General features: G+C 38.2%; 1 protein-coding gene across 3 annotated transcripts in view; it reads left to right on the plus strand.

The window, feature by feature from the left end:
- Positions 1 to 422: 422 nt before the first annotated feature.
- Positions 423 to 27,148, plus strand: part of LOC137631538 (uro-adherence factor A-like) — a 56,228-nt gene continuing 29,502 nt past the window's right edge. For all 3 annotated transcript variants that reach the window (XM_068363312.1, XM_068363314.1, XM_068363313.1), the window contains exons 1-7: positions 423 to 777; positions 11,248 to 11,353; positions 11,869 to 12,089; positions 12,677 to 12,880; positions 13,529 to 17,042; positions 19,422 to 19,568; positions 20,245 to 22,439. In XM_068363312.1, the coding sequence (XP_068219413.1) occupies positions 11,283 to 11,353; positions 11,869 to 12,089; positions 12,677 to 12,880; positions 13,529 to 17,042; positions 19,422 to 19,568; positions 20,245 to 22,439 (6,352 nt within the window). In that variant the 5' untranslated portion in view covers positions 423 to 777; positions 11,248 to 11,282. The remainder of the gene's footprint in view (positions 778 to 11,247; positions 11,354 to 11,868; positions 12,090 to 12,676; positions 12,881 to 13,528; positions 17,043 to 19,421; positions 19,569 to 20,244; positions 22,440 to 27,148) is intronic.

Consider the following 27,148-nt stretch of genomic DNA (forward strand, 5'->3'; position numbering starts at 1 on the left):
ATTATTATTATTATTATCCAAGCTACAACCCTAGTTGGAAAAGCAAGATGCTATAAGCCAAGGGGCTCCAACAGGGAAAATAGCCCAGTGAGGAAAGGAAATAAGGAAATAAATAAATAAAGAGAACAAATTAACAATAAATCATTCTAAAATAAGAAACAACGTCAAAACAGACATGTCATATGCCTTTGGGCTTATTGCATCTTGCTTCTCCAACTAGGGTTGTAGCTTGGCTAGTAATAATAATAATAATAATAATAATAATAATAATAATAATAATAATAATAATAATAATAATAATAATAATGTGTGACAGATATGTAACATCTAAGAATGAAAGCCTTTTGCAACTTAACCGAGAAACACTACTGTAACATGCAACATCTAATTCTGCATTGTGGTATATTGTGAAGGGTTACAAACATTGGATAGTCCGGCATATTTTATTGCCATTTATTTTCATTGATTTACCGTTTAATTCGATTACTCACGAGGGTTAAATGGTATGGATATTATAGATAAATCATCGCTGAGGGCAAGATACCTAATATAACTTCGGTTTAATGGATACATCGCTAAATAGACGATGTATTATATCAGCTGATCGTGAATGTTGACGATCTTCATTGCAGCAATATTATGAAATTTTTGGCGCGAAGGGATTATTAATGTCAACAGTGGTTATATATGCAGGCAGTGTGAAGTAAACAGCTTGGAAGCACATTTTAACCCATAAGAAGTGACTTTAAAGTGATTTTAAAGCGTCCCATTATTGAGGTAAGTTTTTCTAACACATCTGGGCGAATCTTGTTACTTTTGCCAGTTACAGATTAGATTTGCTTTAATTTAATAACTAAAATTCATCCTAGAGTAAATTTGTTAAACGGATTAAACAATGTCAAGCTAAATTAGCCTTCTGTTATAATGTCAGCTTAGATCAAGCGGTATCAAGCATTTAAAACGTGCAATAGACCTAGATACGATACGATACGATACCAATACAGCAGTTTATTTGGTTGTATTTTTCATTAAGCTCATGTTCCGGAAACGATTTTAATCAGCATATGTCAATTAATCATTAGTATTACGCTAGATTAAACCCATAACTATAATTAGGTCCGATTAGATTAGGCCATGGGCATAGTGAGGATAGTGGCAAGATTGATTTTGGATTTTAGGCTCTGCATATCCTGATTGATTGATTAGGAGTTAGCTGGCATCCTGAACTTCATATCCTGAAAAAGAATTGGAGCCTTTGTATGTCGGCGGCCAGTTTCTCCCTTGTGGATTAAAAATGGACACCAACTAACCTAAACGTACCCCCACCCCCAACCTAACCTACTTGCCTAACGGGAGGGACTAACTCCCCCCTGCGACCCCCCCCCCCTGTACACTGCCGTATTTTAAGTTAGCTGTCATCATACATGCAGGTGGCCGCTATCATACATACATCCCAAAGAATTCTGTTAGCTTAATATAGCACATGTGCAATGTAGTTATAAAATGGTGATATATATGGTTTCCCTTCATGTTGATATGAATGTACTGTAGGTAGTTTTATTAAATCAATATTCTTTCTAATCAACATTCTTCCATACAGCTTTTCCAGGATTTGCTTCATTATTGCATTGAATAATTTACATAATCTAATTAATAATGGAACCCAATGGCGATACACATAATATTATCGTGTGTTGGCGCACAATTGCATGTATGTTTAGTAGACGATGCACACAATTTAACAGTATTTTTCTTGTTATTCACACAATAACATTCTAATAACACTCTGTGTGCTAATGTGATGTGCGATTTCCAATGTCTTTAATGTAAAAGGCTAGAACAGGAAATACCTTCTCGGTTGAACTTGTCACAGCACCTCCAGATTATACAACAACACCGAAAACTAATGGAGATGGTGTGACTTGTGCGTCAAGTCAACATCATCTTTCTTTTCACTGAGCTGTCATTGCTCCATGCTCAACTCCGGGAACTGAGAAGTCTTCATGTGCTGTTAAGTAATAGGAAGGAAGTTGTGATTTAGTTGTTGTTATTATTATTATTATTATTATTATTATTATTATTATTATTATTATTATTATTATAATTATTATTATTATTATTATTACTTGCTAAGCTACAACCTTAGTTGGAAAAGCAGGATGCTATAATCCCAGGGGCCCCAACAGGAAAAATAGCTCAGCGAGAAAAGGAAAAAAATATTCTAAGAATAGCAATAACATTAATAAAATATTTTCTATAGAAACTATAAAAATTTTAACTAATAAGAGAAATTAGATAGAATAGCGTGCCCGAGTGTACCCTCAAGCAAGAGAACTCTAACCCAAGACAGCGGAAGACCATGATACAGAGGCTATGGCACTACCCAAGACTAGAGAACATTGGTTTGATTTTGGAGTGTCCTCCTAGAAGAGTGGCTTACCATAGCTAGAGTCTCTTCTACCCTTACCAAGTAGCCACTGAACAATTACAGTGCAGTAGTTAACCCCTTGGGTGAAGAAAAATTGTTTGGTAATTTCAAGTGTTGTCAGGTGTATGAGGAGAGAGGAGAATCTGTAAAGAATATGCCAGACTATTCGGTGTATGAGTAGGGAAAGTGAACCGTAACCAGAGATAAAGATCCAATGTAGTACTGTCTGGCCAGTCAAAGAACCCCATAACTCTCTAGTGGTAGTATCTCAACGGATGGCTGGTGCCCTAGCCAACCTACTATCTATCCACTATTCATAGTAATAGCGGTACCATAACAGAGGGGTTTGATAATCGTTTAATGTACCAAGCGTGTGTCACATGATCGTACATAGTTCATTTTGAGTATATATTATGCTTGTATCTTCGCTCTTCCCTTGCACTAAAAATAACCTAAATAAACATGTCTGTTTTTCTCATCGGTAACGGTGTCTGTTTTGAACATGAAATTTCTTGTTGCCTTGAGCTTTTGTATACAGTGAACCCTCGTTTATCGCGGTAGATAGGTTCCAGTCGCGGCCGCGATAGGTGAAAATCCGCGAAGTAGTGACACCATATTTACCTATTTATTCAACATGTATATTCAGACTTTTAAAACCTTCCCTTGTACGTAGTACTGTTAACAAACTACATTTAATGTACAGAACACTTGATGCATGTACTACAGTACCCTAAACTAAAACAGGCACAAATATTAAAGGTGATTTTATATCATGCATTTCCTAAACACGCTAAAAAGCACGATAAAAAATGGCAACCAATGTTTTGTTTACATTTATCTATGATCATAATGAAGAAACAAACTGGAGGTAGAGCTTTGCTTATTACCCAGACATATTTCCCATACTTTTCCCTTAGAACTACATCACATCTTCCTACTTTAGATATATATAAATATATATATATATATATATATATATATATATATATATATATGTGTATATATATATATATATATATATATATATGTGTGTGTATATATATATATATATATATTTATATGTATACACATATACATACCTACATATATACATAAATACATGCATACATATATATATATATATATATATATATATATATATATATATATATATATATATATTACTGTATATATATGGGTTATGGAAAAAATCCGCGAAGTGGTGAATCCGCGATGGTCGAACCGCGAAGTAGCGAGGGTTCACTGTATAGTATAAAGGAGAGTGTTCTATAACAAACTCACTCCGTTGCTTTCACCCTGTCTTTGAATCACAACCTTCTCTCGGTCTGTCACATTGGTGACCCCAGAGTGACTCGCTCCTCCCGCCTTCCACCCCCCGTCGCCCCTCCATCATTGGTACTATGGCGGACCCTACGGAAGTTATTGCTGCGACTCCCCCATTGAAACTTAGGTCATTCGCCAGCGGAGAGGCGTTTGCTTGGTTTCAGCGCGCAGAAGTCCAGTTTCGCATCAAGGGCGTGACTCGCTTAACCACCAAAGCAGATTATGATCTCGCGGCGATACCCGAGGACACCTTCCCAGAAATTTTCGACTGGCTTTGTGAACAAGGAGACACCCCAATAGCGTATGACGCCCTCAAAACATACCTTCTGCAGCAGTACTCGCCGTTGCCAGCTGCCCGTATAGCAAAGCTTTTTCAGCTCTCGCAACAACCATTGGGGGACCAAAGGGCTTCTCTCGCCCTCACGGAAATGACCAGTATCGCTCGCCTGCAACCTGTCGCAGACGGCTCTCCTCGTGAGGTGAACCTACTTTGTGCCCTTTGGATACGCCGTTTACCCGGACCTATACGCGCTGCCATACCCGATGTCGATAGTTTACCCATAAAGGACTTGATGACCAAAGCCGACGCCCTAATGGACAGCCACTTCAAGACCTCCATCAATGCCCCCACCCCTGACGAATAGGACGCCTATTAAACGTCAACCGAAGCTGACGTGAATGCCGTAGGGCATACACGCCTACCCTGACGTGCCGAAGCGGCGACAAAGCCACCCACCCACCACTCACTCACGCCCCAACCGACGACTTTTACAGCTACTTACTACCTCCCATCCGCCGCAGTTTTGCTTCTACCACTTCCGATTCAGGGCAACCGCGAAGAAATGTGCCAAGGATTGTCAGTGGCCAAAAAACGTGTAAGTAGGCCATCGCTCGTGGCGGTGGCCTCCCGTGTTTCTAATCTTTTCTTTTTACATGATGCAAGAACGAGTGTGCGATTTTTGGTAGACACGGGTGCTTGTCGTTCTCTCTTGCCGAGGGAACTCTTCAGGACACGACGTAGTCTGTCTACGTCTGCTGACGTCCGCTTGGTAGCTGCCAACGGATCTGCGATCCCCACCTACGGTTACGAGAACCTCACATCGTTCGGAAACGGTAAATTTAATTGGAAGTTTCTCGTTGCTGTCCGTCACTTTCGCCATTTCTTAGAAGGTACGCACTTCGTCATTCGCACAGACCACATGCCTCTGGTGCACGCCTTCACTCGACAGTCTGACGCCTGGTCCGCCCGTCGACGCCGACATCTCTCCGCCGTGGCTGAATACAATTGCACCCTTCAATACGTCCCTGGGAAAATGAATCCCGTTGCCGATGCCCTGTCAAGAACACGTTGGCTGCCGTTCAACTGGGATTGGATTACAACGCCCTGGCTGAAGCCCAACGACAGGATCGAGAGTATCAAGCATGGAGGACATCCTGCACGTCCCTCCGTTGGGAAGACTTCCCCCTCGAAGACTCTAACACCACCCTCCTCTGTGACGTCAGTACTGGTAGACCTCGACTTTGGATTCCTGCTCCCATGCGCCGGCAGATGTTTGATTTCATTCACGGCCTTTCACATCCCTCGTGCTGTTCTACTGCACAGCTGCTGAAGACAAAGTTCATTTGGCACGGCATTTCTAAGGATGCTAAGGATTGGGTCCGCGCCTGTACTTCTTGCCAAACTTCCAAAGTACATCAACACACGGATTCAGGAGTGGGCACCTTTCCTGAACCTCAGCGTCGTTTCGCACACATTCACGTTGATGTTGTAGGCCCCCTAACCACATCACAAGGACATCGTTACCTGTTTACCGTCATCGACTGCTCCACTCGTTGGCCTGAAGCCATTCCCATGGAAACTGCAACGTCCGCCTCATGTACATCTGCCTTACTCTCAGGATGGATTGCAAGATTTGGTATCCCTGAGCATATTACTTCTGACAGGGGTACCACTTTCACCTCTCAATTGTGGACATCATTAGCGAATCTCCTGGGCATCACCCTACATCAGACAACTGCCTACAACCCCGCTGCCAATGGAATGGTTGAACGTTTTCATTGCACCCTCAAAGCAGCTTTGATGTCCCGCTGCAAGGATTCCAACTGGTTTACTCAGCTTCCCTGGGTCCTCCTAGGACTAAGGACCACTCCTAAAGACGCCCTCGATGTCTCGGCAGCTGAAATGGTGTATGGCGACCCGTTGGTCGTCCCTGCCGAATTTTTTCCTTCTACAACCTCCTCCGACGATTTCCAGCGCATACATCACGTCGTGGGAAAATTTACTCCATGCCGCTAGACTTACAAGCCCCCAGCGAAGCATCACATACCGACAGACTTGCACTCTGCAACGCACGTCTTCCTGCGCAACGACACTAACAAGCTACGTCCGAAAGCATTCCTACTAAACATTCGTGGCAAAGAAGACTGGGTCTCCATTGATCGTCTAAAACCTGCTTATCTCCTGCCAGATGACCCACCTACAGTTCACTTCTCTAGATCAGGGCGCCCTATTTAACATGTACAGTATGTCATTTTAGGGGGGTAGCCATGTACCAACCGTGTGTCACACGATCGTACATAGTTCATTTTGTGTATATATTATACTTGTATCTTCGCTCTTCCCTCGCACTAAAAATAACCTGAATAAACATGTCTGTTTTTCTAATCGATAACGGTGTCTGTTTTGAACATGAAATTTCTTATTGCCTTGAGCTTTTGTATGTAAAGGAGAGTGTTCTATAATAAACTCACTCAGTTGCTTTCATCCTGTCTTTGAGTCACAACCTTCTCTCGGCCCGTCACATTAAGATCCCTTTCAGTGTTTGTGCGATTGGCTTTCTACAATGTATGGAGCCATTCACTTTCAGCTTTCTTGACAGCATGGAGTTGTTAAAGTTTTGTAGCTTGTCACTACTGAATTTTTAAGGATTATTTTTTTTTCAACCCCCTTTCATTTTAATTTGTATGTGTAAGTTTGATGTTCCTAGTCCAGCTTATGTTGCTGACCCCCTTTGAATGATATCTAGATTTGCATAGCCTTATTTTTTTTGCACATGCTAGCCTATTTTACAAATTTTTACTCTATTGAAAAGTCTCTATGACTTTTCGTTTGGTAGCTAGGTGCCAAAAACCTCTCTGCCAATGAGAATTGTCTTTAATAGACTTAATTTTAATGTTTTACTATACTGTATGATAAATAAATTTTAATCAAATTGTCTCTAACCTTAGTTAGGTTAGGCGTGGGTGTGGTATTAATTGTGAACGCTTCAGTTATTGCTAGATAATTGTGGCATTGATTCATTCCCTTTATAGTGATGCTGCCCATGGTTCTACCTTTCATGGGAATCTCCGTTTTCCATCCACTCTCTTCGTCCCAGTCCGAGGACCCAGCGTTGTGGCTAGACCTTTTGGTTTTCTGAGTTGGGAGAAACTACAGTGGGGTGATTTCTTGTGATCCGAGTCTTCCGGGGTTGAATGATGGCAGCAGAGGTGACAGAGGAGGCAGCTTCTATGAATTTTAAGGAGGACCACCTACTGGAGAACCGTGCATCTGGCACGAGCATTTTTTTTTCTTCTGAATCTAACTTTTTTTATGCAGGGGCTTTGATCTTCCATTCAATAATGTAGAATTTAAAAATATTACTACATTCCTTCAATTACATTTGGAGATTAAGGATTCATCCTTTAGTATATTTCCCCCAGCTTACCCTTAAGAGGTATCCTGTCGACATAGGAGGCTAGTGGCTTTTTTTTTCAAGACCACAATTTGCGTATTGCAAAATACATTACTTGTCAAAACCTATGAACTACTGTATATGTCCTCTGGTTACAACGATGACCTATTCCTGCAATGTTTCGTAATTCATATTTTGATGTAAGTTGGAGCACACCTAATTATAATACTTTACGTAAGCATTATACTCTTTAAATATATGATACTGTACTTTAATTTCTAGCCAAATACATGAACAGTATGTTTCCTACTTTTTACCTTGTGTTCAATCCATTTCTGACCATGAATATTGGGGTAAACCATTCATTCATGAATTTTCCTACCCCCATATACAATATTACAATTATTTGGGATCCCAGTGGGAAGTCAGAGTTTTGGGTGAGGAAATGCCAAAAACTAGTGATTTGCGCTAGTAGTAATGGTCAGAAATGCATAATAAGAACAAGATAACCAGTTGAAAAAATAGGGTTTAAGTGATATAAATTTTAAAGTATCCTAATTGCTTTTAGTTGGGCTACCCCTTTTTGCGAGGGTTATGTTCCGTTCCAGAACTCCCAGCGAAATGCAGAATTTCGAGGAAACTTATTATTTGCTATTTACGGGTATTTTAAGCCTTTATATCCTTCCCACACTTATGAATACTTTTGATTATGCACAATTTTTGGTATACATATGACGGCACTGCTATATATAGTGCATGTTAGGTTAGGCTCAACCTAGCTTACAGGTAGGGGACTGGAGTACGTGTGGTATACATGTTCGCTACTATATATGTACAGTACAACACTACTTTGAATATTTTAGGGCTACAGAAGAATGTTTCTGGAACATTAGTACCTGTACGTAATTTAAGGCTGCAGGACATAGAACATATCTCTGAAACTATTTTATTGACAAAAATATACAGTACTGTATTTTGCAATAACATACATAGTACATAATCTTATTCCGTAATAATTTTAACTACTGTAATTCTGTAAGGGGTACTAGAATGATGATGATGAATTAATAGTGCAGCAGATGACAGTGAAGACCATGATATTTACAGCACAGCCAACCATAGGTGTCATTGTAGGGTTTTGATTTAAAGTAACTAAATTACATAAAAGATTTATCGAAAGTATCATAAAATACAAGAGTACAAGGTAAAACTTATAGACGTAGACGTATGGCTCGCAAAACGCAAGGTGGAATGTGACAAAGGGGAGGAGCTGCCTGGTCTAGCATCAGATTGGTCTGCTATTATCTGTCAGCCAATAGCATGTGATGCACGATCTCGCGTGAGCAACACAGGAGGATATACACAGTCTTAGCACAGATTCAGCAGATGCAGGTCCTGGGTATTTTCCATTATGCTCTTGTTCAACCATGCTTTCTTTGTTGGTGATATATTTTACAATGTTTTAATCTAGATTTCATCATAATTTTATAATTTTAATTTGTTAAGGTAGAAAAATTATTACTTAATCGTTAAAATGATTAAGATGACAAATTTTTAAAACTAAAAGGATCATCATGAAATACAGGACCATGGCTTGCCAGAAAAACTCGGCAAAGCGAATCCGCGAAAAGCAGGGGACGACTGTAATTCACATCACATCCCTCAGATGGTTTATACTCCGCCTAAGCTTGCTTAGCTTGAAAATAAACAATCTCATTGCTCCTCTGTTCTGGCAAGCAGTACACTGATGAGCTGTGCATGCAGATGATGTGATTTATTAGTTTAGGGGTATTTATGACTTTCAGAAGAGTATCAAAACAGTCGCTATACAGTACATACTGAACGAAAAGTGACCAACAAAATTACTGAAATAGATGAATTTACATAAAATTTTGAAGTACAGTAGATTCAACTCCTCTGTTATGATAGTTATGCTGGAAATGAAGTGACGGGAGAAAAAGGGGCTCTTTTAAAACAACATTTGGGAACTTATGCATAAGGATTTTGAAGTTCTTGATTGGTTCAAAAAGCCAGCTAATGACTGCATCATACAAAAAGCAGAAAGCTGCCAAAAGCAAATGCTAACAACGCATGCACAGTAATCCACAATCAGTCTCTCAAAAGTAAACAACAAACTTGGATAATGAAATGGTGTTCACATTTTAGTTATCATGCCCCGTTCCCCATTAGTCATACAGAGAAAAATACCAAATTAGCCAGCACTCGTCCATTTCTTATAGCGAATTCCAGTTTCGCCAGAAATTAGTATCATATATCAACCCAAAAGTCACTCACCTGTATAAATGTAGGTGTAAAGTTGTAATTTAGAACATAAAACACACACTATGGCATAGAAACATAACTAGGACTAAAAAAATTACATGGAAGGTAAATATAGAATGATAAAATGAAACGCAAAAAAAAAAAAAAATAATACTGTACAATTCCCTTATAGGAGCTGTGTTGTATCCACGAAATGATGTAAGTTGAAGCTATTGTAACCCAAGGAAATATTGGATTTCATATCTTTATGATAGAAATTATTATTACAGCTATAATTATATCCACATACAGTGATTTTGTTGACTCATTTATCAATAAGAAATCTGAATGTTGAGTGCTTGTCATGTGCAAGAAGCACTATTCTGGAAAGTTTTTAACTCCCTACAGCCGGTACAGGTTAGTATTTTCTATAATATATTTTTGGTACTTATTTATAAATAGCCTATAATAAAAGGTTATCTGATGATACCTGTAATAATTTTTACTAGTCACTGGAAGTCACAATGCCAAGGATTTTGGAAGAAATAAAATGAACGATGAGGGATAGAAAATTTCTACCTTATAATTATCCTAACTTACATAGTCTTGTCCCACTTAACTAAGTGAAATGTCATAACTACGTAGAAGATGCACAGATGGCGGCATTTACTGTAGATGGACATTTTATGATTTTGCATTCTGGTAATTTTTCATTACTGACAAATGGTAGGGAAGAAAAATGGTTCAATTGATAAGAAATAACAATATAAGAAATACGAGTAATACTCTTACTCTTAAACTTACCCTCCTTTGAAAGAGGTCTAGCAATATCAAGGAATAATTTAGCTGTCAAAGCACCTCAAGGCACAGGGTGTTCCACAGCCAGTTTTCTCTTGTATGGATCTGCTCTCATTGCTTTATTTTCTCCAACCAGACTGGGGAGAAAGGTCAAATTGACTGTACTGCCATCTGTTGGCATGACAGATCATGATTCCCTCTAGTGGTGTATGTCTGAACTAATAAAACATAATTTTATCATCACCATCATTATTATTATCATAAGCCAAGTGGAAAACCTAATTGGCAAAGCAAAATGCTGCTATAACCTCTAGAGCCCTAATAGGGAAACCAGCATAGTACGGGAAAAGAAACAAAGCAATTGATAAAATATGAGAGAAATAACAAAACTATAAGTACAATATGAACATGATAACAGTCTTTACAGAGTAACGAGCATTGATGATTTTGAAAATGATCAAAGATAAATGTTAAGGAGAATGAAAAGAAAGTCAATTAAATGGTAAACTGCAAGGCAATTTTTTCCTCCTTAATTAAGTCTACCTAATGCATAATTTGAATATCATAATCTTCGACAATCATAGTCCAACTGTGTAGTAGGGTCGGCTGCTCGAGTCAACTTTCTCCATCTATTTCTATTCCTTGCATCTTCTTAAGAGGAACAAATTGACAGAAAAGTATGAGTGGATGGACATTGAACCATGAAGTCAATTTCTGTGATATTGGTATATTGTTGCAATTTGATTGTTTTCTCATTTGTAGATACACTAGTGTGAGAGGAATGGTGGAAAGTCAAGATGGAGGAACGACTAAACCAAATGAATGCTGTTTTGCAGTCGATGCAGAAAACATTAGAATGCAATATATGGTAAGATTAATGACGTTTTATTTTATATTTTGTTCATTCTTAGTTGGTGGGATTGCTTTACAAAAGCACTTTTTTTTTGTTAGAAAAATGACTGTAAATATTGCAGTCATCTGAATTTTGATTCTTTATGTTATTGTTTTAACCCTCAAAAGAGAATTAAGGTAATGAGTTAGTATACCTTGAAATATGAAGGGATTCATTTAGTGTTTGCATACAATATTCAGTATTGTATAGGCATGCTCTCTCAGTAACATAGAAAAATTTTAAGTCATTGACATTTAGAGCTTTTGAGTTATTCACAAATACTCTTACCTCCCCTCCATGTCTCAGTGCTTATATATACAAAGTTCAGACTTTTCATGTTTAAAAAAACTATACTTTCTTCTCTGGGGGTTGCCTGTGTAGGAGCCCAATCCCAGGGTAGTAGACCGTGAATGGAACTCTTTGATATTTTAATACATGACAAATATGGCCAAAGATATTCCTGATTATAATTTTGTCTCTGATATTTTCAGCTTGGACATGTTAAACAAACCTCTCACTACAAAGTGTGGGCATTCATTCTGCACTGATTGCATTCACCAAGTGGTTAAGAATTCACGCAATGCAGCCCAATGTCCTCTTTGCTTGTGCCATGTCACACGACGTTCATTAGGGCACAATAGGAAGATCACTGGATTAGTGGCAGCTGTCAGGGACATTATAGCCAGCATTAAGAAGGACTGCTGTTTTGAAGGTAAGAGTTGGGTGCCAATGGGAGATGCTAACTGTACATGGAAGTTTGGTTTCAGGGCTTGTGCATAAGAAAGAAATTATATACTGTAAAAACAGATCTATGGTATGAAATGGTATAATACTTCAATTTGGTATTTACATACTGTATGAATACATAACCTATGGCCATCCCTCTTAGTTATACTGTAATACTTGAATAATATATTGTAATAGTTAGCTATTGTAGATGCCATGTAAAGTAAGTACAATTGTTTTGCTGACAAAAATAGCTGAAAAAATGTTACAGTCATGTTCCGTACTGTTGCAACCATTGTAACATTAACTGCATGATTAGCAATGCATCAATTTAGAATATTCTTGCATTCCAGACTAACAAATTTGTTTCATTTACGTACATTATGCTAATTACCCGACAGAGTATCAAATACCGATACAATAGTAACAATATTAGGAAATGCAATCTCATTCTCTCTCACTTTAGTACTGTCAGTGCAATTTGATAATCATATTTGGGTGATATCTTGCTTGCATTCATTTTTGTGTTTTACTGTACTTTCACTTAGAAAAAAATTGTTTTTCTTTATTCAGTCACACCATCAAAATACAGGCCTAAAAGGCAGCCAGTGTTACCTTACGAGGAGGATGACTCGGAAAATGAAGAGAATGATGAACCAAGGCGTGGGATGAGAAAAAGGGCGGTAACTACTCACTATAATGCGGAAGTGCATGTCCCCAAACCCAGGGGCAAACCTGCGGCAAAGCAGAGGATTCTAGCTTCCAGTGGTGGTGAAGGTAAGAGCTGTGGTTCACAGTTGTATGTTAACCCTTTTACCCCCAAAGGACGTGCTGGTACGTTTCACAAAACTCATCCCTTTACCCCCATGGGCGTACCGGTACGTCCTTGCAAAAAAATGCTATTTAAAATTTTTTTTGGATATTTTTGATAATTTTTTGAGAAACTTCAGGCATTTTCCAAGAGAAAGAGACCAACCTGACCTCTCTATGTCAAAAATTAAGGTTGTTAGAGCAGTTTAAAAAAAAAATATACTGCAAAATGTGCTTGAAAAAAAATAACCCCATGGGGGTTAAGGGTTGGAAATTTCCAAATAGCCTGGGGGTAAAAGGGTTAAGTAAACATAGATAATTTATTTTAACAAGTTTAAATTCCTAGCTTTTTGTATTCTTGGTATAGGGTGCCTTCTCATTTTGGAAGAAATTTTATAGTTGATAATTGTCAGAAGTAATAGCAGGGTAAGGAATAGTTGATCATTTAGTGCTTTTTGTGTGTAATTTTGAACCTTGATTGTATTGACCATTCATGGAAATAATAGAGTACAGAGGTATTCTGTGTAATGAGAGAAATTTAACTTATAAAAATGAAAATTTGTAGTTGGTTTATTGGATTATGGAAAAATGTTGGAATTTTTTTCTGCATTTCAGAGTTAAACCTCTATGTAGATGGCAAGACTGAAATGACAGCAGTTAATACAGCATCGTTGCATGAAGAGTCAAGCATACATAGTTATATAACACAAGAGCATTCTTATTCATCCCCAACTAAACAGGAACCACATGAAAGGTCAGGACAGGGTAAAGGAAGTCAATTGAAAGGGAAAGTAGCATCAAGTACAAGAGGGAAATCCAAATCTCTCGCTTTAAAATCGGGTAAAGATTTAACTAAACCTATTCACACTTACATGAAGAAGCATGAAGATGATCACATTTCCCTAAGTCAGCAAATAGAAAATAAAATAGAATTTAACGATGTAGTTTTAAGTGGTGGTGAAAGTACATCAGTTCTCTTAGGGAGCAAAATCGATCATGAGACAAGTGCTGACAAAGTCGAGAAGTGGCTTAACAACAGTAGTGAAGTGGGGTTTCGTATTGGTCTCAAGGAGTCCTCTGATTCAACATCTGTTCTGAATTCTGAAGGATCAAAGTCCTTCCATATAAGTGACGAACAGAAAGCTGTGAAACCGCAAGCTTCGACATCATCTTTAAAAGCTTCAGATTGTGCAAGCAGTTCTGACAGCAAAGAGATTAAAGTTAAAGCCCTTTGTGATGGAAATTTTGATACATCTAAATCAATAAGTGAAAGTGGTCACACTTCAGCCCCTTCCAATGTGCCCAAGTTTTTTAAATCAAAAACAAGTAAGGATGTTGTGAAAGATGTCAAAGATTCTAGCAAAAATGACATTCAGAAGACAATAGAAGATGACGTAGCAACGGTGATTTTTGGTACAAGCAGTCAAATAAAAGGCACCCCTGATGACCCATACAAATTTATTCCAAGCCAAAAAACTCCAAAACAGAAAATAGAGCCAAAGAGAGGAAGAGGGGCGAGATCTAGAGCTAGGGGAAGTTTACCTGTCAGCCGAGGAAGACTAAGGGTACGTGGTCAAGGTACCAGAGCCTCAGCGCATGGGGTTAAGGATGATCGCAGGGATTCAGTAGCAGACTTTGGTTTGCTAAGTAGTAAAGTCTCACATGTTCAGAGCACACCGGCTGTCAAGGGAAAAAGTTCTGTAGAGGAGTTGGATATCAGTATGATAAACAAATCTGATATTTCAGTTAATCAAAAAGGTCCAAGTGAATCAAATATTGTTTATAGAAGAGATGATGATGATGATGATGATGACTTTTATGGTATACCAGATAGTTGCCCTGTCAATACCAAGGATGAATTTGATGAAATGGTTTGTGATGTCAAAGAGAAAACTTTGAGTATTAGGGAAGAAAATAATTCTATTAAACCTATGAATGATGAGGAAGAAGAAAACTTATTATTTGTTACTCCTGCTCAAGCCGTTGAAAATTCTGAAGCCAATGATGGTGTTTTACCTAAGGTAGATAATGCAGAATGTTTGGATGAGAGTGCATGGGTGAGAGAGAATACAAAACGGAATAAATCTAAGACGGTTGAAAGTAAGAAAACTGTAACTGAAAATAAGACCAGCAAGTTATCAAAGCCGAAGAAAGGAAGCTCTGATTCTGAAAGTAAGTTACCAAAGTTGAAGAAGGGAAGTTCTGATTCTAGAAGTAAGTTATCAAAATTGAAGAAAGGAAGCTCTGGTTCTGAAAGTGATACCCAAAGTAATAGTAGCAAGAGTAGTGTTTCTCAAAGAATGTCCAAAGCTGAGAAAGCCAAAGAGGAAATAGAAGCTATTAAGGCCCTTTTCGATGAAGTCGATGATCATCAGCTAAGCACAGTGTCAATTGAAGAAGATGAAAAGAAAAAGAAAGTTACAGACAAAGTAAAAGATAATACACTGAGGCAAAATATATCTTGGCATAATCAAACCTTAGAAAATACTCAGTTAAACAAAACAATTGCTTCCCTGGATGGAAAACCTAATGTTTCCATGCCTCCACCAAAAGCTCCCTTAAGAAACAGAAAGGTCAAATTCCTCCCTGATTTGTCCAAAACTCTTCCAATCTCAAGTGTTTCTGAAAATAAAGAACAATCGGCTACATCAAAATGTGTAGCACCATCTACTGCGAAGACTTCAAGAGGCAGAGGTTCAAGTAAGGCGCCATTAAGGACTAATGTTCGTTACGGTTCTGAAGCAAAACATAAGATTTTGGAGCCAAATAAGATTCAAGCTGTTTCCATAAACATCAAGGATACAAAATCCCCCGGCTGGTCACATGTCACAGGTGCCCGTAAAGATCTCAAAACACGTCATACCAGTCTCAACATAACTGGGGGAGAGCAACGTAATGAAATTGATGCAAAAGTTGAAAGTGGGATGCATAATCACACTTCGTATATCCCCAGTTCATCCGAGACCAATATGATGATAGATGATCAAACTCAAGATAATGATGTTGAGCATCTACAGTCATCTCAAAGTAAAGTTGAACTTGTTAAGAAACTGAAGAGCATAGTGCAAAAACTGAAGGAAGTTGAGGGAGGTAGTGAAGTGTTACCAAAGCTGTGTGAAGAAGAAGATATTCCAGAATCTGTCAAGGAACAAGTCCTTGGTCAGCAACATGATGTTGACAAGGAGGAAAATATTAACAATATTACGGAAGAAAGAGTCAATAAGCAGGAATCTCAAGTAACTGAAATCATGCCATGTTGCCCTACAGAAACTGAACCTTTTGAATGCTCTGATCTACCTGTTGATCCTCCAGTTGTAGCATCATCATCTTCCAACACAAGTGCAAGTAGTAGGCAACAAAGGAAGAGGAAAGCAGATGATGTTTCTCCAGAAGACATTCAGAGCACTCAAGAAAAGAAACCTTCAAAGTTAGCCCGTAAAACATTTAGTCTTGGGGCCAAGAGAGAAAATAATAGTGATTTGGAAAAACATGGGAAAACTGCCAAAAATGGAGCATTGGTATCAGCTAAAGTTTTATCAAAACTACCTTTTAAAGAGACAGAAATGATAGCACCCAAGTCTCCACTGTCTTTATCTTTAAAAAAGACAGAAATGATAGCACCCAAGTCTCCACTCTCTTTATCTTTAAAAAAGACAGAAATGATAGCACCCAAGTCTCCACTGTCTTTATCTTTTAAGGAGACAGAAATGATAGCACCCAAGTCTCCACTGTCTGTAGAAAACCTTGACCACAAAAAGAGAGAAATATTAGGTACGGAGTCTGAACATAGTGTTAGTCCAAAAACCTCCTTCAATGAACCAGCTACGTCAGTTTCAAGTACTTCCACAGAGCTGCACTCTTCCCCAGCAGTTATTACTTCTGAGCTACAACCACCATCAGCAGTCAACACCTCTTCCATTATGCAGCCTTCATCAATATACCCAGATACTTTTCCTGAAAAACCACGACTTCCTCATCACACGCTTAGCCCCAGCATGGTGTCAGCATCTCGCACAGGGCTTTCAGAGGAAACGATGATGAGTTGTGCATCAACATCAACTGGGAGTATTCAGAATGTCACGTCTCGAGTAATCCCTTTCAGATGTGTTGGATCTTTATGCTCAGAAAGGTATGTGGTTAATCTCAGTTTTACTCTTGCTGTTTTAATAGTTATGCATTTTATTTATAAAAAAACGGGGCATGTGTCAACATAAAATTTAGGAAAAATTAAGCAATACTAAGTTTTTGTAATGAAATTACTTGTTCACTATAACTCCAGTAATCAAATATGGCCTTTTCTTTGTGTAATGGATTCCAGTAGTGTAAGCATGTAGCAGTGAAGATTGAGAAGCCCTTTTAGCACAGCCCAGGATCTATGCTCCCATGACTCACGGGTCTTTTTCACTCAACTCTTTGATGTATATATTGCTTTTGTGTAAATTTCTCCGTATATGGCTTTCTTATTAAATCCTGACTCAGTGGTCATGTTAAACTACCTAATGACAATATTGACGATCTAATATTACAGTACTCCTTCATTTTCATCCATTCGTACTTTTTGCGTTCATATTTGTTTCATGTGTGCTTTTTGTCTCACATCACTCATTTATGTAAGTAACTTGTAATGTGGGTGTGGTTGCTGGCAATTCGCTTGCCCTTTTCAATGGACTCTGCCCATCCATTTTCTTTTGAGGCCTCATAATGATTCAAAGTGTATATGGTCAAAAGTTCTTCTTCTTGTAATGTATCGTTTGGGCTAGGGATTTGTTCCCACGCGTATACAAACCTTTCGTTCTTGAAAATAGGGAATGTCTTCAGCAGAGCTGTAACAGCCACTGAAGTCGTTAATGAGGTAGGTAACAGAAAGTTGTGATTGCAGGCAAGTATCCCTTCCCACTCTTCTGTCAAAGATTCTTTACTTTCTCTTCAGCTGCAACTGTTACGGACACACTGTTGCCTCCTATCAAAGGCTGTTTAATCTTTTTCTAGTGAGTAAATTTTAGTTAGAATAGTATATTTTGACTTTTTGGTAATAATGAAATGAAACAGGTAATTGCATGTAAGTGAAAGCATAGACACTCATTGGTTAATAACTAAATTGGTGATAGCTTCACACTTATTCTGTGCTTTTAGGGGTATGATTGTTCACGAGAGCCAAGTCTTCTTAATCATCATTCGCGTCAATGCCCAAGACAATAAAATTTTATATTTTGATTGGTGCATGTCAAGAAATCACTCTTTAACAAGAACTAGTTCTGATATTGTAAAGTTCTGAAGTTTCTTATTTTTCGAAAAGAATTTGTCTACTGTAGTTATTAAAGGTTCTAGGTCAATGCGTAATATTGTTCTTAAGCATCTAGGATTAGATTAATCTGCACCAGGTATTATTTTGAATGTTTTCAGGTCTTTGAGAAACCTCAGTTTGTGAAAACAGCCCATTGGAATCTAGATATAATCTTGCAATATTTATAAAACTCTCATTTTTAACCTTTGGTAGAATTGTCTTTTGAAGATCTTATGGCTAAAATGCTTTTAATTTCAACTTTATTCTCGGCTAAATGTATTATTGAAAGACAAGCTCTTTCATATAGTGTGGTTTTGGTGCTGAGAAAATGTTTTTTTCTTCTCTTTGTCAGCTTTCAGGACTCAAAATTATTTCAAGACGAAAGATTTGTCCAATTTTTTTTCATAGCCTTTCTTTGGAGAAGGAAGGCAGTACATCCAAGTTATGAAATGAAAAATATTTCCTTTTGAGCTACATCATTTCTCATAAAAAGATGATTCTAAAAATCTTAATACCGATTCTGGTATGTTTTTCTGAAAAGGCTGAGATAAGAGGTTTAAACAAATCAATGTATAATTATGAAATTTGATCTCCCAGAGCTAAATCTAAACCTAATTAATAACAACAGATGTGGTAAAGGATTGTGCTCAAAAGAAGCACTCTTTCAATGCAAAATGAGAGATACAGTATGCTTATACCGTTGCTTACTGAAATACTAGTTTAGCCATTCATAATCATCAAAAGATAATGAGAAACTATCGGATTTAACGCTCTTGTTCCCCTGCTAAACAAAATTCCAATGACTTGTTTTTACTAAAATGGAAACAAAAAAGATCATGCAACACACCATTTGATGTTTACATTCGTTTGTCTTTGACTTACGTAAGACACGACCAAAGGAGGTAGTAATTCTCCTTAAGAAAACTGTTAATTCATTTGATAAGATATATTAGTATGTAATCTCACAAAAGTCAGTTGAAGAGGACGTGTTAACAAAAAATGGCAAAGTTTGAAAAATTTTGTCCATACATTAATTCATAAGGATCTAGTGAGGCATATGTCATCAAGGATTTTCCAGTGGTTTGGTTGTTAAGGAAACATGAAAGTAATTAAAGAAAATTAGGTGTTTTCATTTATCTATAAATGTATACAGCATACTGTATTTGTATTTTATGTTTATATCAACATATATACATTCATCTTTATAGTTTGTTTTGTTTTCAGATGTAAGTCTGCATCAGAAGAGGGTGCAAAAATTGATACAAGTGGTAGTCTTGTTAGGGATCTGTGTCTTCATTCTGTGCCATGTGAAGTGTATCAAGTTCTTATGAAGTACATGAATATATTGTCAGCAGAAAAGGAACAACACAGGTAATCCTATTTGTTCCCAAACAAATGCATACCTCTGTCCTTTAATAGAAGTATCATTTCAGCAAAGCTGGTAACTTTCCTGTTGTGATTTATAACAAGGTGTCAGTAGTTGGTGGAGGGGAAGCCCCGCCTCCCTGCAAGCTCACTAAGTAGCCACCTGCCAACAACTACTGACACCTCGCCATAAATTTTACCGACTGAGTTTCCAGCTTTGCTGAAATCTTACTTCTATTAAAAGACTCAGGTTTGTATAGTAAGGGAAATACAAATTATCTTTTGAAATGTTTGATTTTATGATATTTCTAAGGGTTAATGGGATTAGTACACATACTGTACAGTATTGTGAAACCATTTCAGGTTGCCTTAAAACAGCAGGCTGTAAGTGTAAGCTCTACCTGTATAATTACCTATAATATCCCTAAATACCTGATGATTTTTAGGAAATTTGAAAGAATCACATTATATCCTAAGCTATTTAATTTCTCAAAAAGGGGGCATTATTTTAAACTTATCCCCTGTACAGGAAGACTGTTGCTATTATCTTTTAGATGAACTTTATTTATGAATAATGACAGGGGCACCTATGCTTCTATTTAATGATTAAGATGCACTGTTTTACTTTTTAGGATAGTTTACTGAATTGATTTATATGTTAATTGATTTATATTTATTTTAGTAAATGCTGCTGTGGTAAGCCTAACAAGTTATCTGAGGATAAGGCTAACATAATTGAGGATAAGCCTAACCTGATAGCTGATGAGAAACCTAGCCTGATACCTGAGGAGAAGCCTAGCCTGATACCTGAGGAGAAGCCTAGGCCGATACCTGAGAAGCCCAACACGATAGCTGAGGAGAAGCCTAATACAACATCCGAGGAAAGTTTTCCGTTGGGACCTCAAGAACTTCCTAACTTGTGTTCAAATGAAAAACAGGATTTGCCTTCCCAAAAGTATACAAATGAGAATGTTGATAAGGAAAATAATTTGGACCGTACAGTTACTCTTGCATTTGACAGTGAAGTACCAAACAGCTGTGATACAGAGGAATTGGAGCTTGCAATTCCTATTCCGTTTACCGGTGTTGCAACTCGTTCATCTCGGGATAGGGGGAGGAACAATGTTATAAAGGAACATTTTGTAAAGAAAAGAGAAAAAAAGGAACCTAATGCAAAGAAAGAGGGCTCATCATTTTCTTCTGATTCACAGATGCTAAAGACAGATGGCATACGTACGAAAAACTTTAGCGGGAATAGAGTAGGTAAAAGTGACTCGCTAGTAAGTCAGCCTACACCAAAAATAGTTAATTATTGCAAAGAAAATGAGTTTGGTTGTAAAGAAACTAGCCAGAATGAAAAAGATGTGTTAAACCAATGTGAAGTGGAGGGGGAACAATCTGAAGAGACAAGTGAACACACACAAAAACGTGGGCTTAATAACACTTATACAACAGAAACTAACAGTAGCAGTAATAATAAAACGGTTAGACTTAATAACTCTCATACAACAGAAATTTCTAGTAGCAGTAATAATAAGACTTTTATTCTATCAAGTAATCCTAAACTATCTTCTCAGGATGATGTGGATTTATCGGAAGATGTTGTACCTTCCAGCTGTGAAATTGGGAGTAGTCAGCAATCAGAAAGCCTTTTAACATCAACTGATTTGAGCAACATAAAGTTTAATCAAGCCTCAAAGATTGAGGAAAAGTTCCAAAAGCAGAACCCAAAGAATAAGGAAAAAGTTGCATTACTGAAAATGAACTCTGATGCCGTAGATATAGAAAAGGAAAACTTTAAAAACAGGAGCAGCTTGCAGTTAGCTGTAAACCGGCCCAAAAGGAGACCTTTGCAGTCTGGGCCACCTGATCTTCAAAACATCATGTCGCAAGGTGTCAGAGATGCAAAGAATCTAGTTAGTGATAAAATTGAAGCTTCTCAACTTAGGCAATTTACACAAGCAAGTTCTAAGCTGTTATCTCAGAGACCCAGCAGTACCAAAAATTTAGTTTTAAGTGATGTAAATACTTCTGGTCGGGCCACAAGGGGAAATGCTTTGCTTGGGAATAAGGGGTCTAATACCTCAGAAGAAAGTGGAAGTACTTTAGAAGATGATAATAACTCTACTCAACGAAAATTCAAAAGAATTAGGATGCCTTCGAGTAGCTCAAGCTCAGAAGATAGCGATTCTGAAAATATTACACAAAAACGTAAGAGAAAACCAAAAGTCTCGAGTGATAGTGAGAGTTCTCTTACATCGAAAGTGGCAAAGATTGAAAATAAAGGAGAAAAACATGAGGGTCAACATATCCTTGATTCTGAGGAAATGGAAGTTATGGAAAGATTTGATAAAAACATATGGGAGTATTTTGGACACCCTGACATGGACTTAATGGAGACACAAAAAGGCAAAGAATCTCCATTAACAATTGAAGATGGATCACAACAAGATAAGGATGTTGAAGTTATTCCCTCTGATGAAGATATTCCTAATACTGATGATGTAATGCGAAACGTCGAAGCAGATCTTGCCCTTATTAAGAAGATTCGCCAGAAGAAGGAGGATTCTCAGATGACGGTAGATTTATCCTCCCAGGTATCTGATTCTTCATTGAAATTGCCATCTCTATCTATGAATACCAAGAGCTTAATGAAAAGAGCAGACAAGAATCTCTCAGTGGCAGAAAATATGTTAGACTATGAAGACGACATGTTTCAGGATTTCGTCACCCCTACAGTCGAAAGAAAACGAAATGTCTCTGAGAAAGCCACTTCAGATGTTACAGAAAAATCCGCTTCAGATGTTACAGAAAAATCCACTTCAGATGTTACAGAAAAATCTAGCAAATCTGCTAGTACTAGTACACTAACTAAAGGTATGTTATTATTTGATTTGCCATTTTTTCTAAGCCGTCAGTTGCAGTGCTGCAATACTCAAGTACATAAAGTTTAAAGTATTTCAATTAATTAAAAAAGTAAATTAACTTTTGAATGAGTATAGATAGACTATATGAGGTTATTCTCGCACTCGTGTCTTTCCCTATGCGTCGTATTTTCCCTTTTCATTAATTTGTTGGCCAACTATTTTATTTATTTATTTTATGTAGTTTATGTAGCCCAGTCTCTAACTCTGAGTTTTTACTCGTCCAATCTTTCACGTCTACATCGCAATTCAGATTCATATTAAGTAATGGATTTATTTTCAAGCAGATACAAGCTAGAAAATATGAAGTTTATTTTCCATACAGACCCACTACATATAATAATATGGGTCCCTACTGTTCCTCCCTAGCCATTTTTCCATAGCTCATGCTTGGAACCAAAGATCCCCATTGTATGCATAATGCCGATTTTCATTATCTCTGCGAAAGAGGTATTGATACGTCCAAGATAATTTCATGACCATAGAATAGGGCTGATTGTATATAATGTTATGGGTTTGTACGAAAGAATTAATCTGAATTATAAAAAGTCATCTCTTATGTTGCACAAATTAAATAAGGAGAATTTGAATGGAAAAGAATTAAAGGAAGTGTATAAAGAGGCCAGTGAGAAAGTTCAGAGTAAGCAGATAAGGAAATGAGGAAGGTAGGAAATAATTCAAATTTTAATGAGAATAAAGAATGAACAGGGGGAAAAGGTTGAAGATGATAAGATGGTAGAATTGTAAAAGGATAGGGAAAGGATGCAGGAAGAAAGGGGAAAATGGCAATGTAATATAATACAATATAGGAAATGAAGGAAAGAGAGAAAAGTATAGTTGAATATGGTGGAGGATGAATAACCAATGAAAAGGGAAATGAGAAGGACAAATAATTGAATGAGGGAAAAATAAGACATTAAATGTTGATTTTGTTGGAGATTTGCAACGGTGTTATGAATGAAATGTATTTTTTTTATTTTGTGTCATTTTTATTTTATATCAGCAAGAGAGATCCACAAAACTTTATTTTGAATACCTAATTCTGTTCCTACATATACATATACCATGGCACTTCCCCCAATTTTGGGGGGTAGCCGACATCAACAAAGAAACAAAAACAAAAAGGGGACCTCTACTCTCTACGTTCCTCCCAGCCTAACAAGGGACTCAACCGAGTTCAGCTGGTACTGCTAGGGTGTCACAGCCCACCCTCCCACATTATCCACCACAGATGAAGCTTCATAATGCTGAATCCCCTACTGCTGCTACCTCCGCGGTCATCTAAGGCATCGGAGGCAGCAGCAGGGCCTACCGGAACTGCGTCACAATCGCTCGCCATTCATTCCTATTTCTAGCACACTCTCTTGCCTCGCGCACATCTATCCTCCTATCACCCAGAGCTTCCTTCACTCCATCCATCCACCCAAACCTTGGCCTTCCTCTAGTACTTCTCCCATCAACTTTTGCATTCATCACCTTCTTTAGCAGACATCCATTTTACATTCTCTCAACATGGCCAAACCACCTCAACACATTCATATCCACTCTAGCTGCTAACTCATTTCTTACACCCGTTCTCACTCTCACCACTTCGTTCCTAACCCTATCTACTCGAGATACACCAGCCATACTCCTTAGACACCTCATCTCAAACACATTCAATTTCTGTCTCTCCATCACTTTCATTCCCCACAACTCCGATCCATACACCACAGTTGGTACAATCACTTTCTCATATAGAACTCTCTTTACATTCATGCCCAACCCTCTATTTTTCAATATTAAACTTACCCGATAATCATGTAGCTGTCAACTCCGTTGCCCGACAGAATTCTACGGAAGGGATACGCCAGCGATCGCTATACAAGAGGGGGGTGTACTCACAAGCGCCACCTGTGGCCAGGTACTGCAGTACTTCTTGTTGACACCACTTCAATTTTTCCTCTGTCGTGCTTCCGGCAAGACGTTCATGGATACGCTTATAATTTTGGAGTCTTGTTCACGGTTTTTGGTGAAGTATTGCTCTAAGATTTCAGCTTTCGCTATTCAGGAAGTTTTATTATTAGCTTAGCTAGCTTTTGGAATTAATTTGATTAATTATGGTGACGAAGAAAGTATGAACTCTCTTTCACCTTTAAATGGCCGACCCTTCCCTTAGACGGAAGTGTTGGTGTCTAAGAGAGTATAGACTCTCTTTCTTAATTTTGCTTAACAAAAGTTATAGATTTATTTATTTTTTATCTCTCCGCCTTTTATAGGCCTCTTCGATTAACTTCCTTTTATTATAAACTTATTAAAATTAATTTTTATATTTGTTTATATTCGACCTTTCCTAATAGTAGGCGGTCTTTTCTTGGTACCGAAGTTAATTAACATTGAGCCCGTCATTTCGGTTTTACCTGTTAACATATTATGCTATTTTAATGTTTTTGAAAGAATTTCTTTGATAGTCTCGTACTGTTTTCAAAGTTGAACTAACGTTTTGTTTTGTCTCTGCAGTTGTTGACGTTCAGAACGTTCAACTTGCGCTCTATCGTTACGATAGAGAGAGAATTTTCACGGTGTCACGTTGCAGTAAGAGTAACCGTTTCTTGCGTTTTGTTCATTCTTTCTTAGCTTAATGGTTTTAATTCTAATAAAGGAACTTTTTATTTGGGAAATATTTCAGTTTTTTTTTTCCTTTAACAATAATATGTTTTAACGATATATATGATTGGGCTCTTCTCTCAGGTTCTAAGTCAAGAGAGAGAGAGAGAGAGAGAGATAGAGACGGAGGGAGAGAGAGCTGGATAAACGTTTCGTTCAAGCGAGTAACGTTGTTATCGTTTTTGCTCTTCTCCTTAGTCTCTTTAGGGGAAGAAGGTAAACGTTTCTAGAGTTTTATTCTTGTTCTCAAGCTTTATGCGGTGAGAGATTTTAAACGTAGTTTATTTGATCTAGTGTTTAGTCTCTTTCCAGCCACTGAATTATTTATCTTTCATTAGATTTTTCTGTTACATTGTAATTCTGTTTTCGCAATTACTAACTTTTAAGGAAGGATAGAATTGCGTGTTTCAGGTACAAACCACTTAAAGTTTCGAGTTCAGTGAAATAAGTGCAAACAGAAAATCAAAAGTGATAAGTGATTAGCGCAAAGTGTGTCAGTGTTGTGCGTGAGGGTACTTCTGTGCGTGCCAGTCGTCCTCCCAGTCCGGGACCTCTTGCAAGCTCCCAAGCCCAGGGGAGAAGCAATGTCGAAGGGCAAAAGGGTTCGGCAGGCCTTGATCGGCGCACAGAAGTATCCTCGGTGGTTGCGGGCGTGTCTTACAGAGACCGTCACTCCCACCCGCAGACGATTGCGCCCTTATTTTGCTCGTCTGCAGAAGAAATTTCGGGGAGAAAACGCTGGACTCAGGTCTCAAGACCTCTTAAACGTAAAGTCCAGACCTCTAGAGTTCAACAACCCGGATGCAGTCATTGGGTTAGCTCTGACTCTCCGCAGTCATCAGGTGACTGCACACCTCCTTAGAGAGGTAAGGCGATGCCTCAACAGACCTCATCTTCTGTTAAGGCTTTGCCTCAACAGACCTTATCGTCTGTTGATCCCAAGATGACTTTGCTGCAGTCCATGCAGTCGCAGCTTGCGGTCTTAATGCGTGAGTTTCAGGCTGAGAAGGTTACACCTCCTCCTGCGAGCGCTCCGCCTCACCGCAGTCCAGTCTGCCAGGCGTACGAAGTTGAGGTTCCTCAAGCTACCTTACCGCGTTCGGAGTTGCCAGTTACCAGCGTTGTGCAGCAACCTTAACCTTCCTTAAGGCAACCTCAACAATGGGAGCAGGAGTCTTATGCCTTGAGGCAAGATTTTCTTGCAGTTAGACCATCTTTGAGGCTACAACCTTTTGAGGTACGACAACCTCTACCATCCGTGAGGCAGCCACCTCAGCTCTCGCAGCTGCTACCTCAACTTTCCTCAAGGCGAGAGCCTCAACTCTTGAGGCTAGCTCCTCAGGAACCTCAACTCGTGAGACAGGAACTGCGTTCTGCGCAGCCGCTACCTCAACTCTCGCAGCTCACACCTCAAGAACCTCAACTCGTGAGTCAAGAGCCTCTCTCTGCGCAGCCACCTCAACCCTTGAGGCAAGCGCAACTCTTGAGGCAGGAACCTCATGCTATGAGTCAGCCACCTCAACGCATGCATCTGCCACTTTCTCCTCAACTTGAGCCTCTTCCCATTCAACTTTGAAATAACAAATGACAATAATAACACCTCATTACTTTCATAACTTGCATTTGTAATCATATACATGTATGACTACACAAACATTATGATAATGGAGGTTATTCGTATTACTTTAATAAAAAAATATATATGTATTCCTTGCAATATATTTTTAACAAATCGCAAATATGGCAAAATATCTTCAAAACAAAAATGAATCATGAGTTATGAATGTAATGTAAATATTTTGTTGATATTAAAACCCCATGCAAGCATGCATGAAGTAATGCAGTGTTGCCAACAGGGCGAGTTTCCCTGTCCTGAGGTGAAGTAGATTATAGATCGTATATTTAGTGCAGCTTAATTCTACGATTATCATGCCGGCTATCAAATTCATCAACAAAACAGTCTAAATCAATTCCCTCGGCACGTGCACTTTCAATGGACAGTAATGCGATATTACT

This window comes from Palaemon carinicauda, chromosome 40 (assembly GCF_036898095.1).
Source record: "Palaemon carinicauda isolate YSFRI2023 chromosome 40, ASM3689809v2, whole genome shotgun sequence".
NCBI classification, from domain to species: domain Eukaryota; kingdom Metazoa; phylum Arthropoda; class Malacostraca; order Decapoda; family Palaemonidae; genus Palaemon; species Palaemon carinicauda.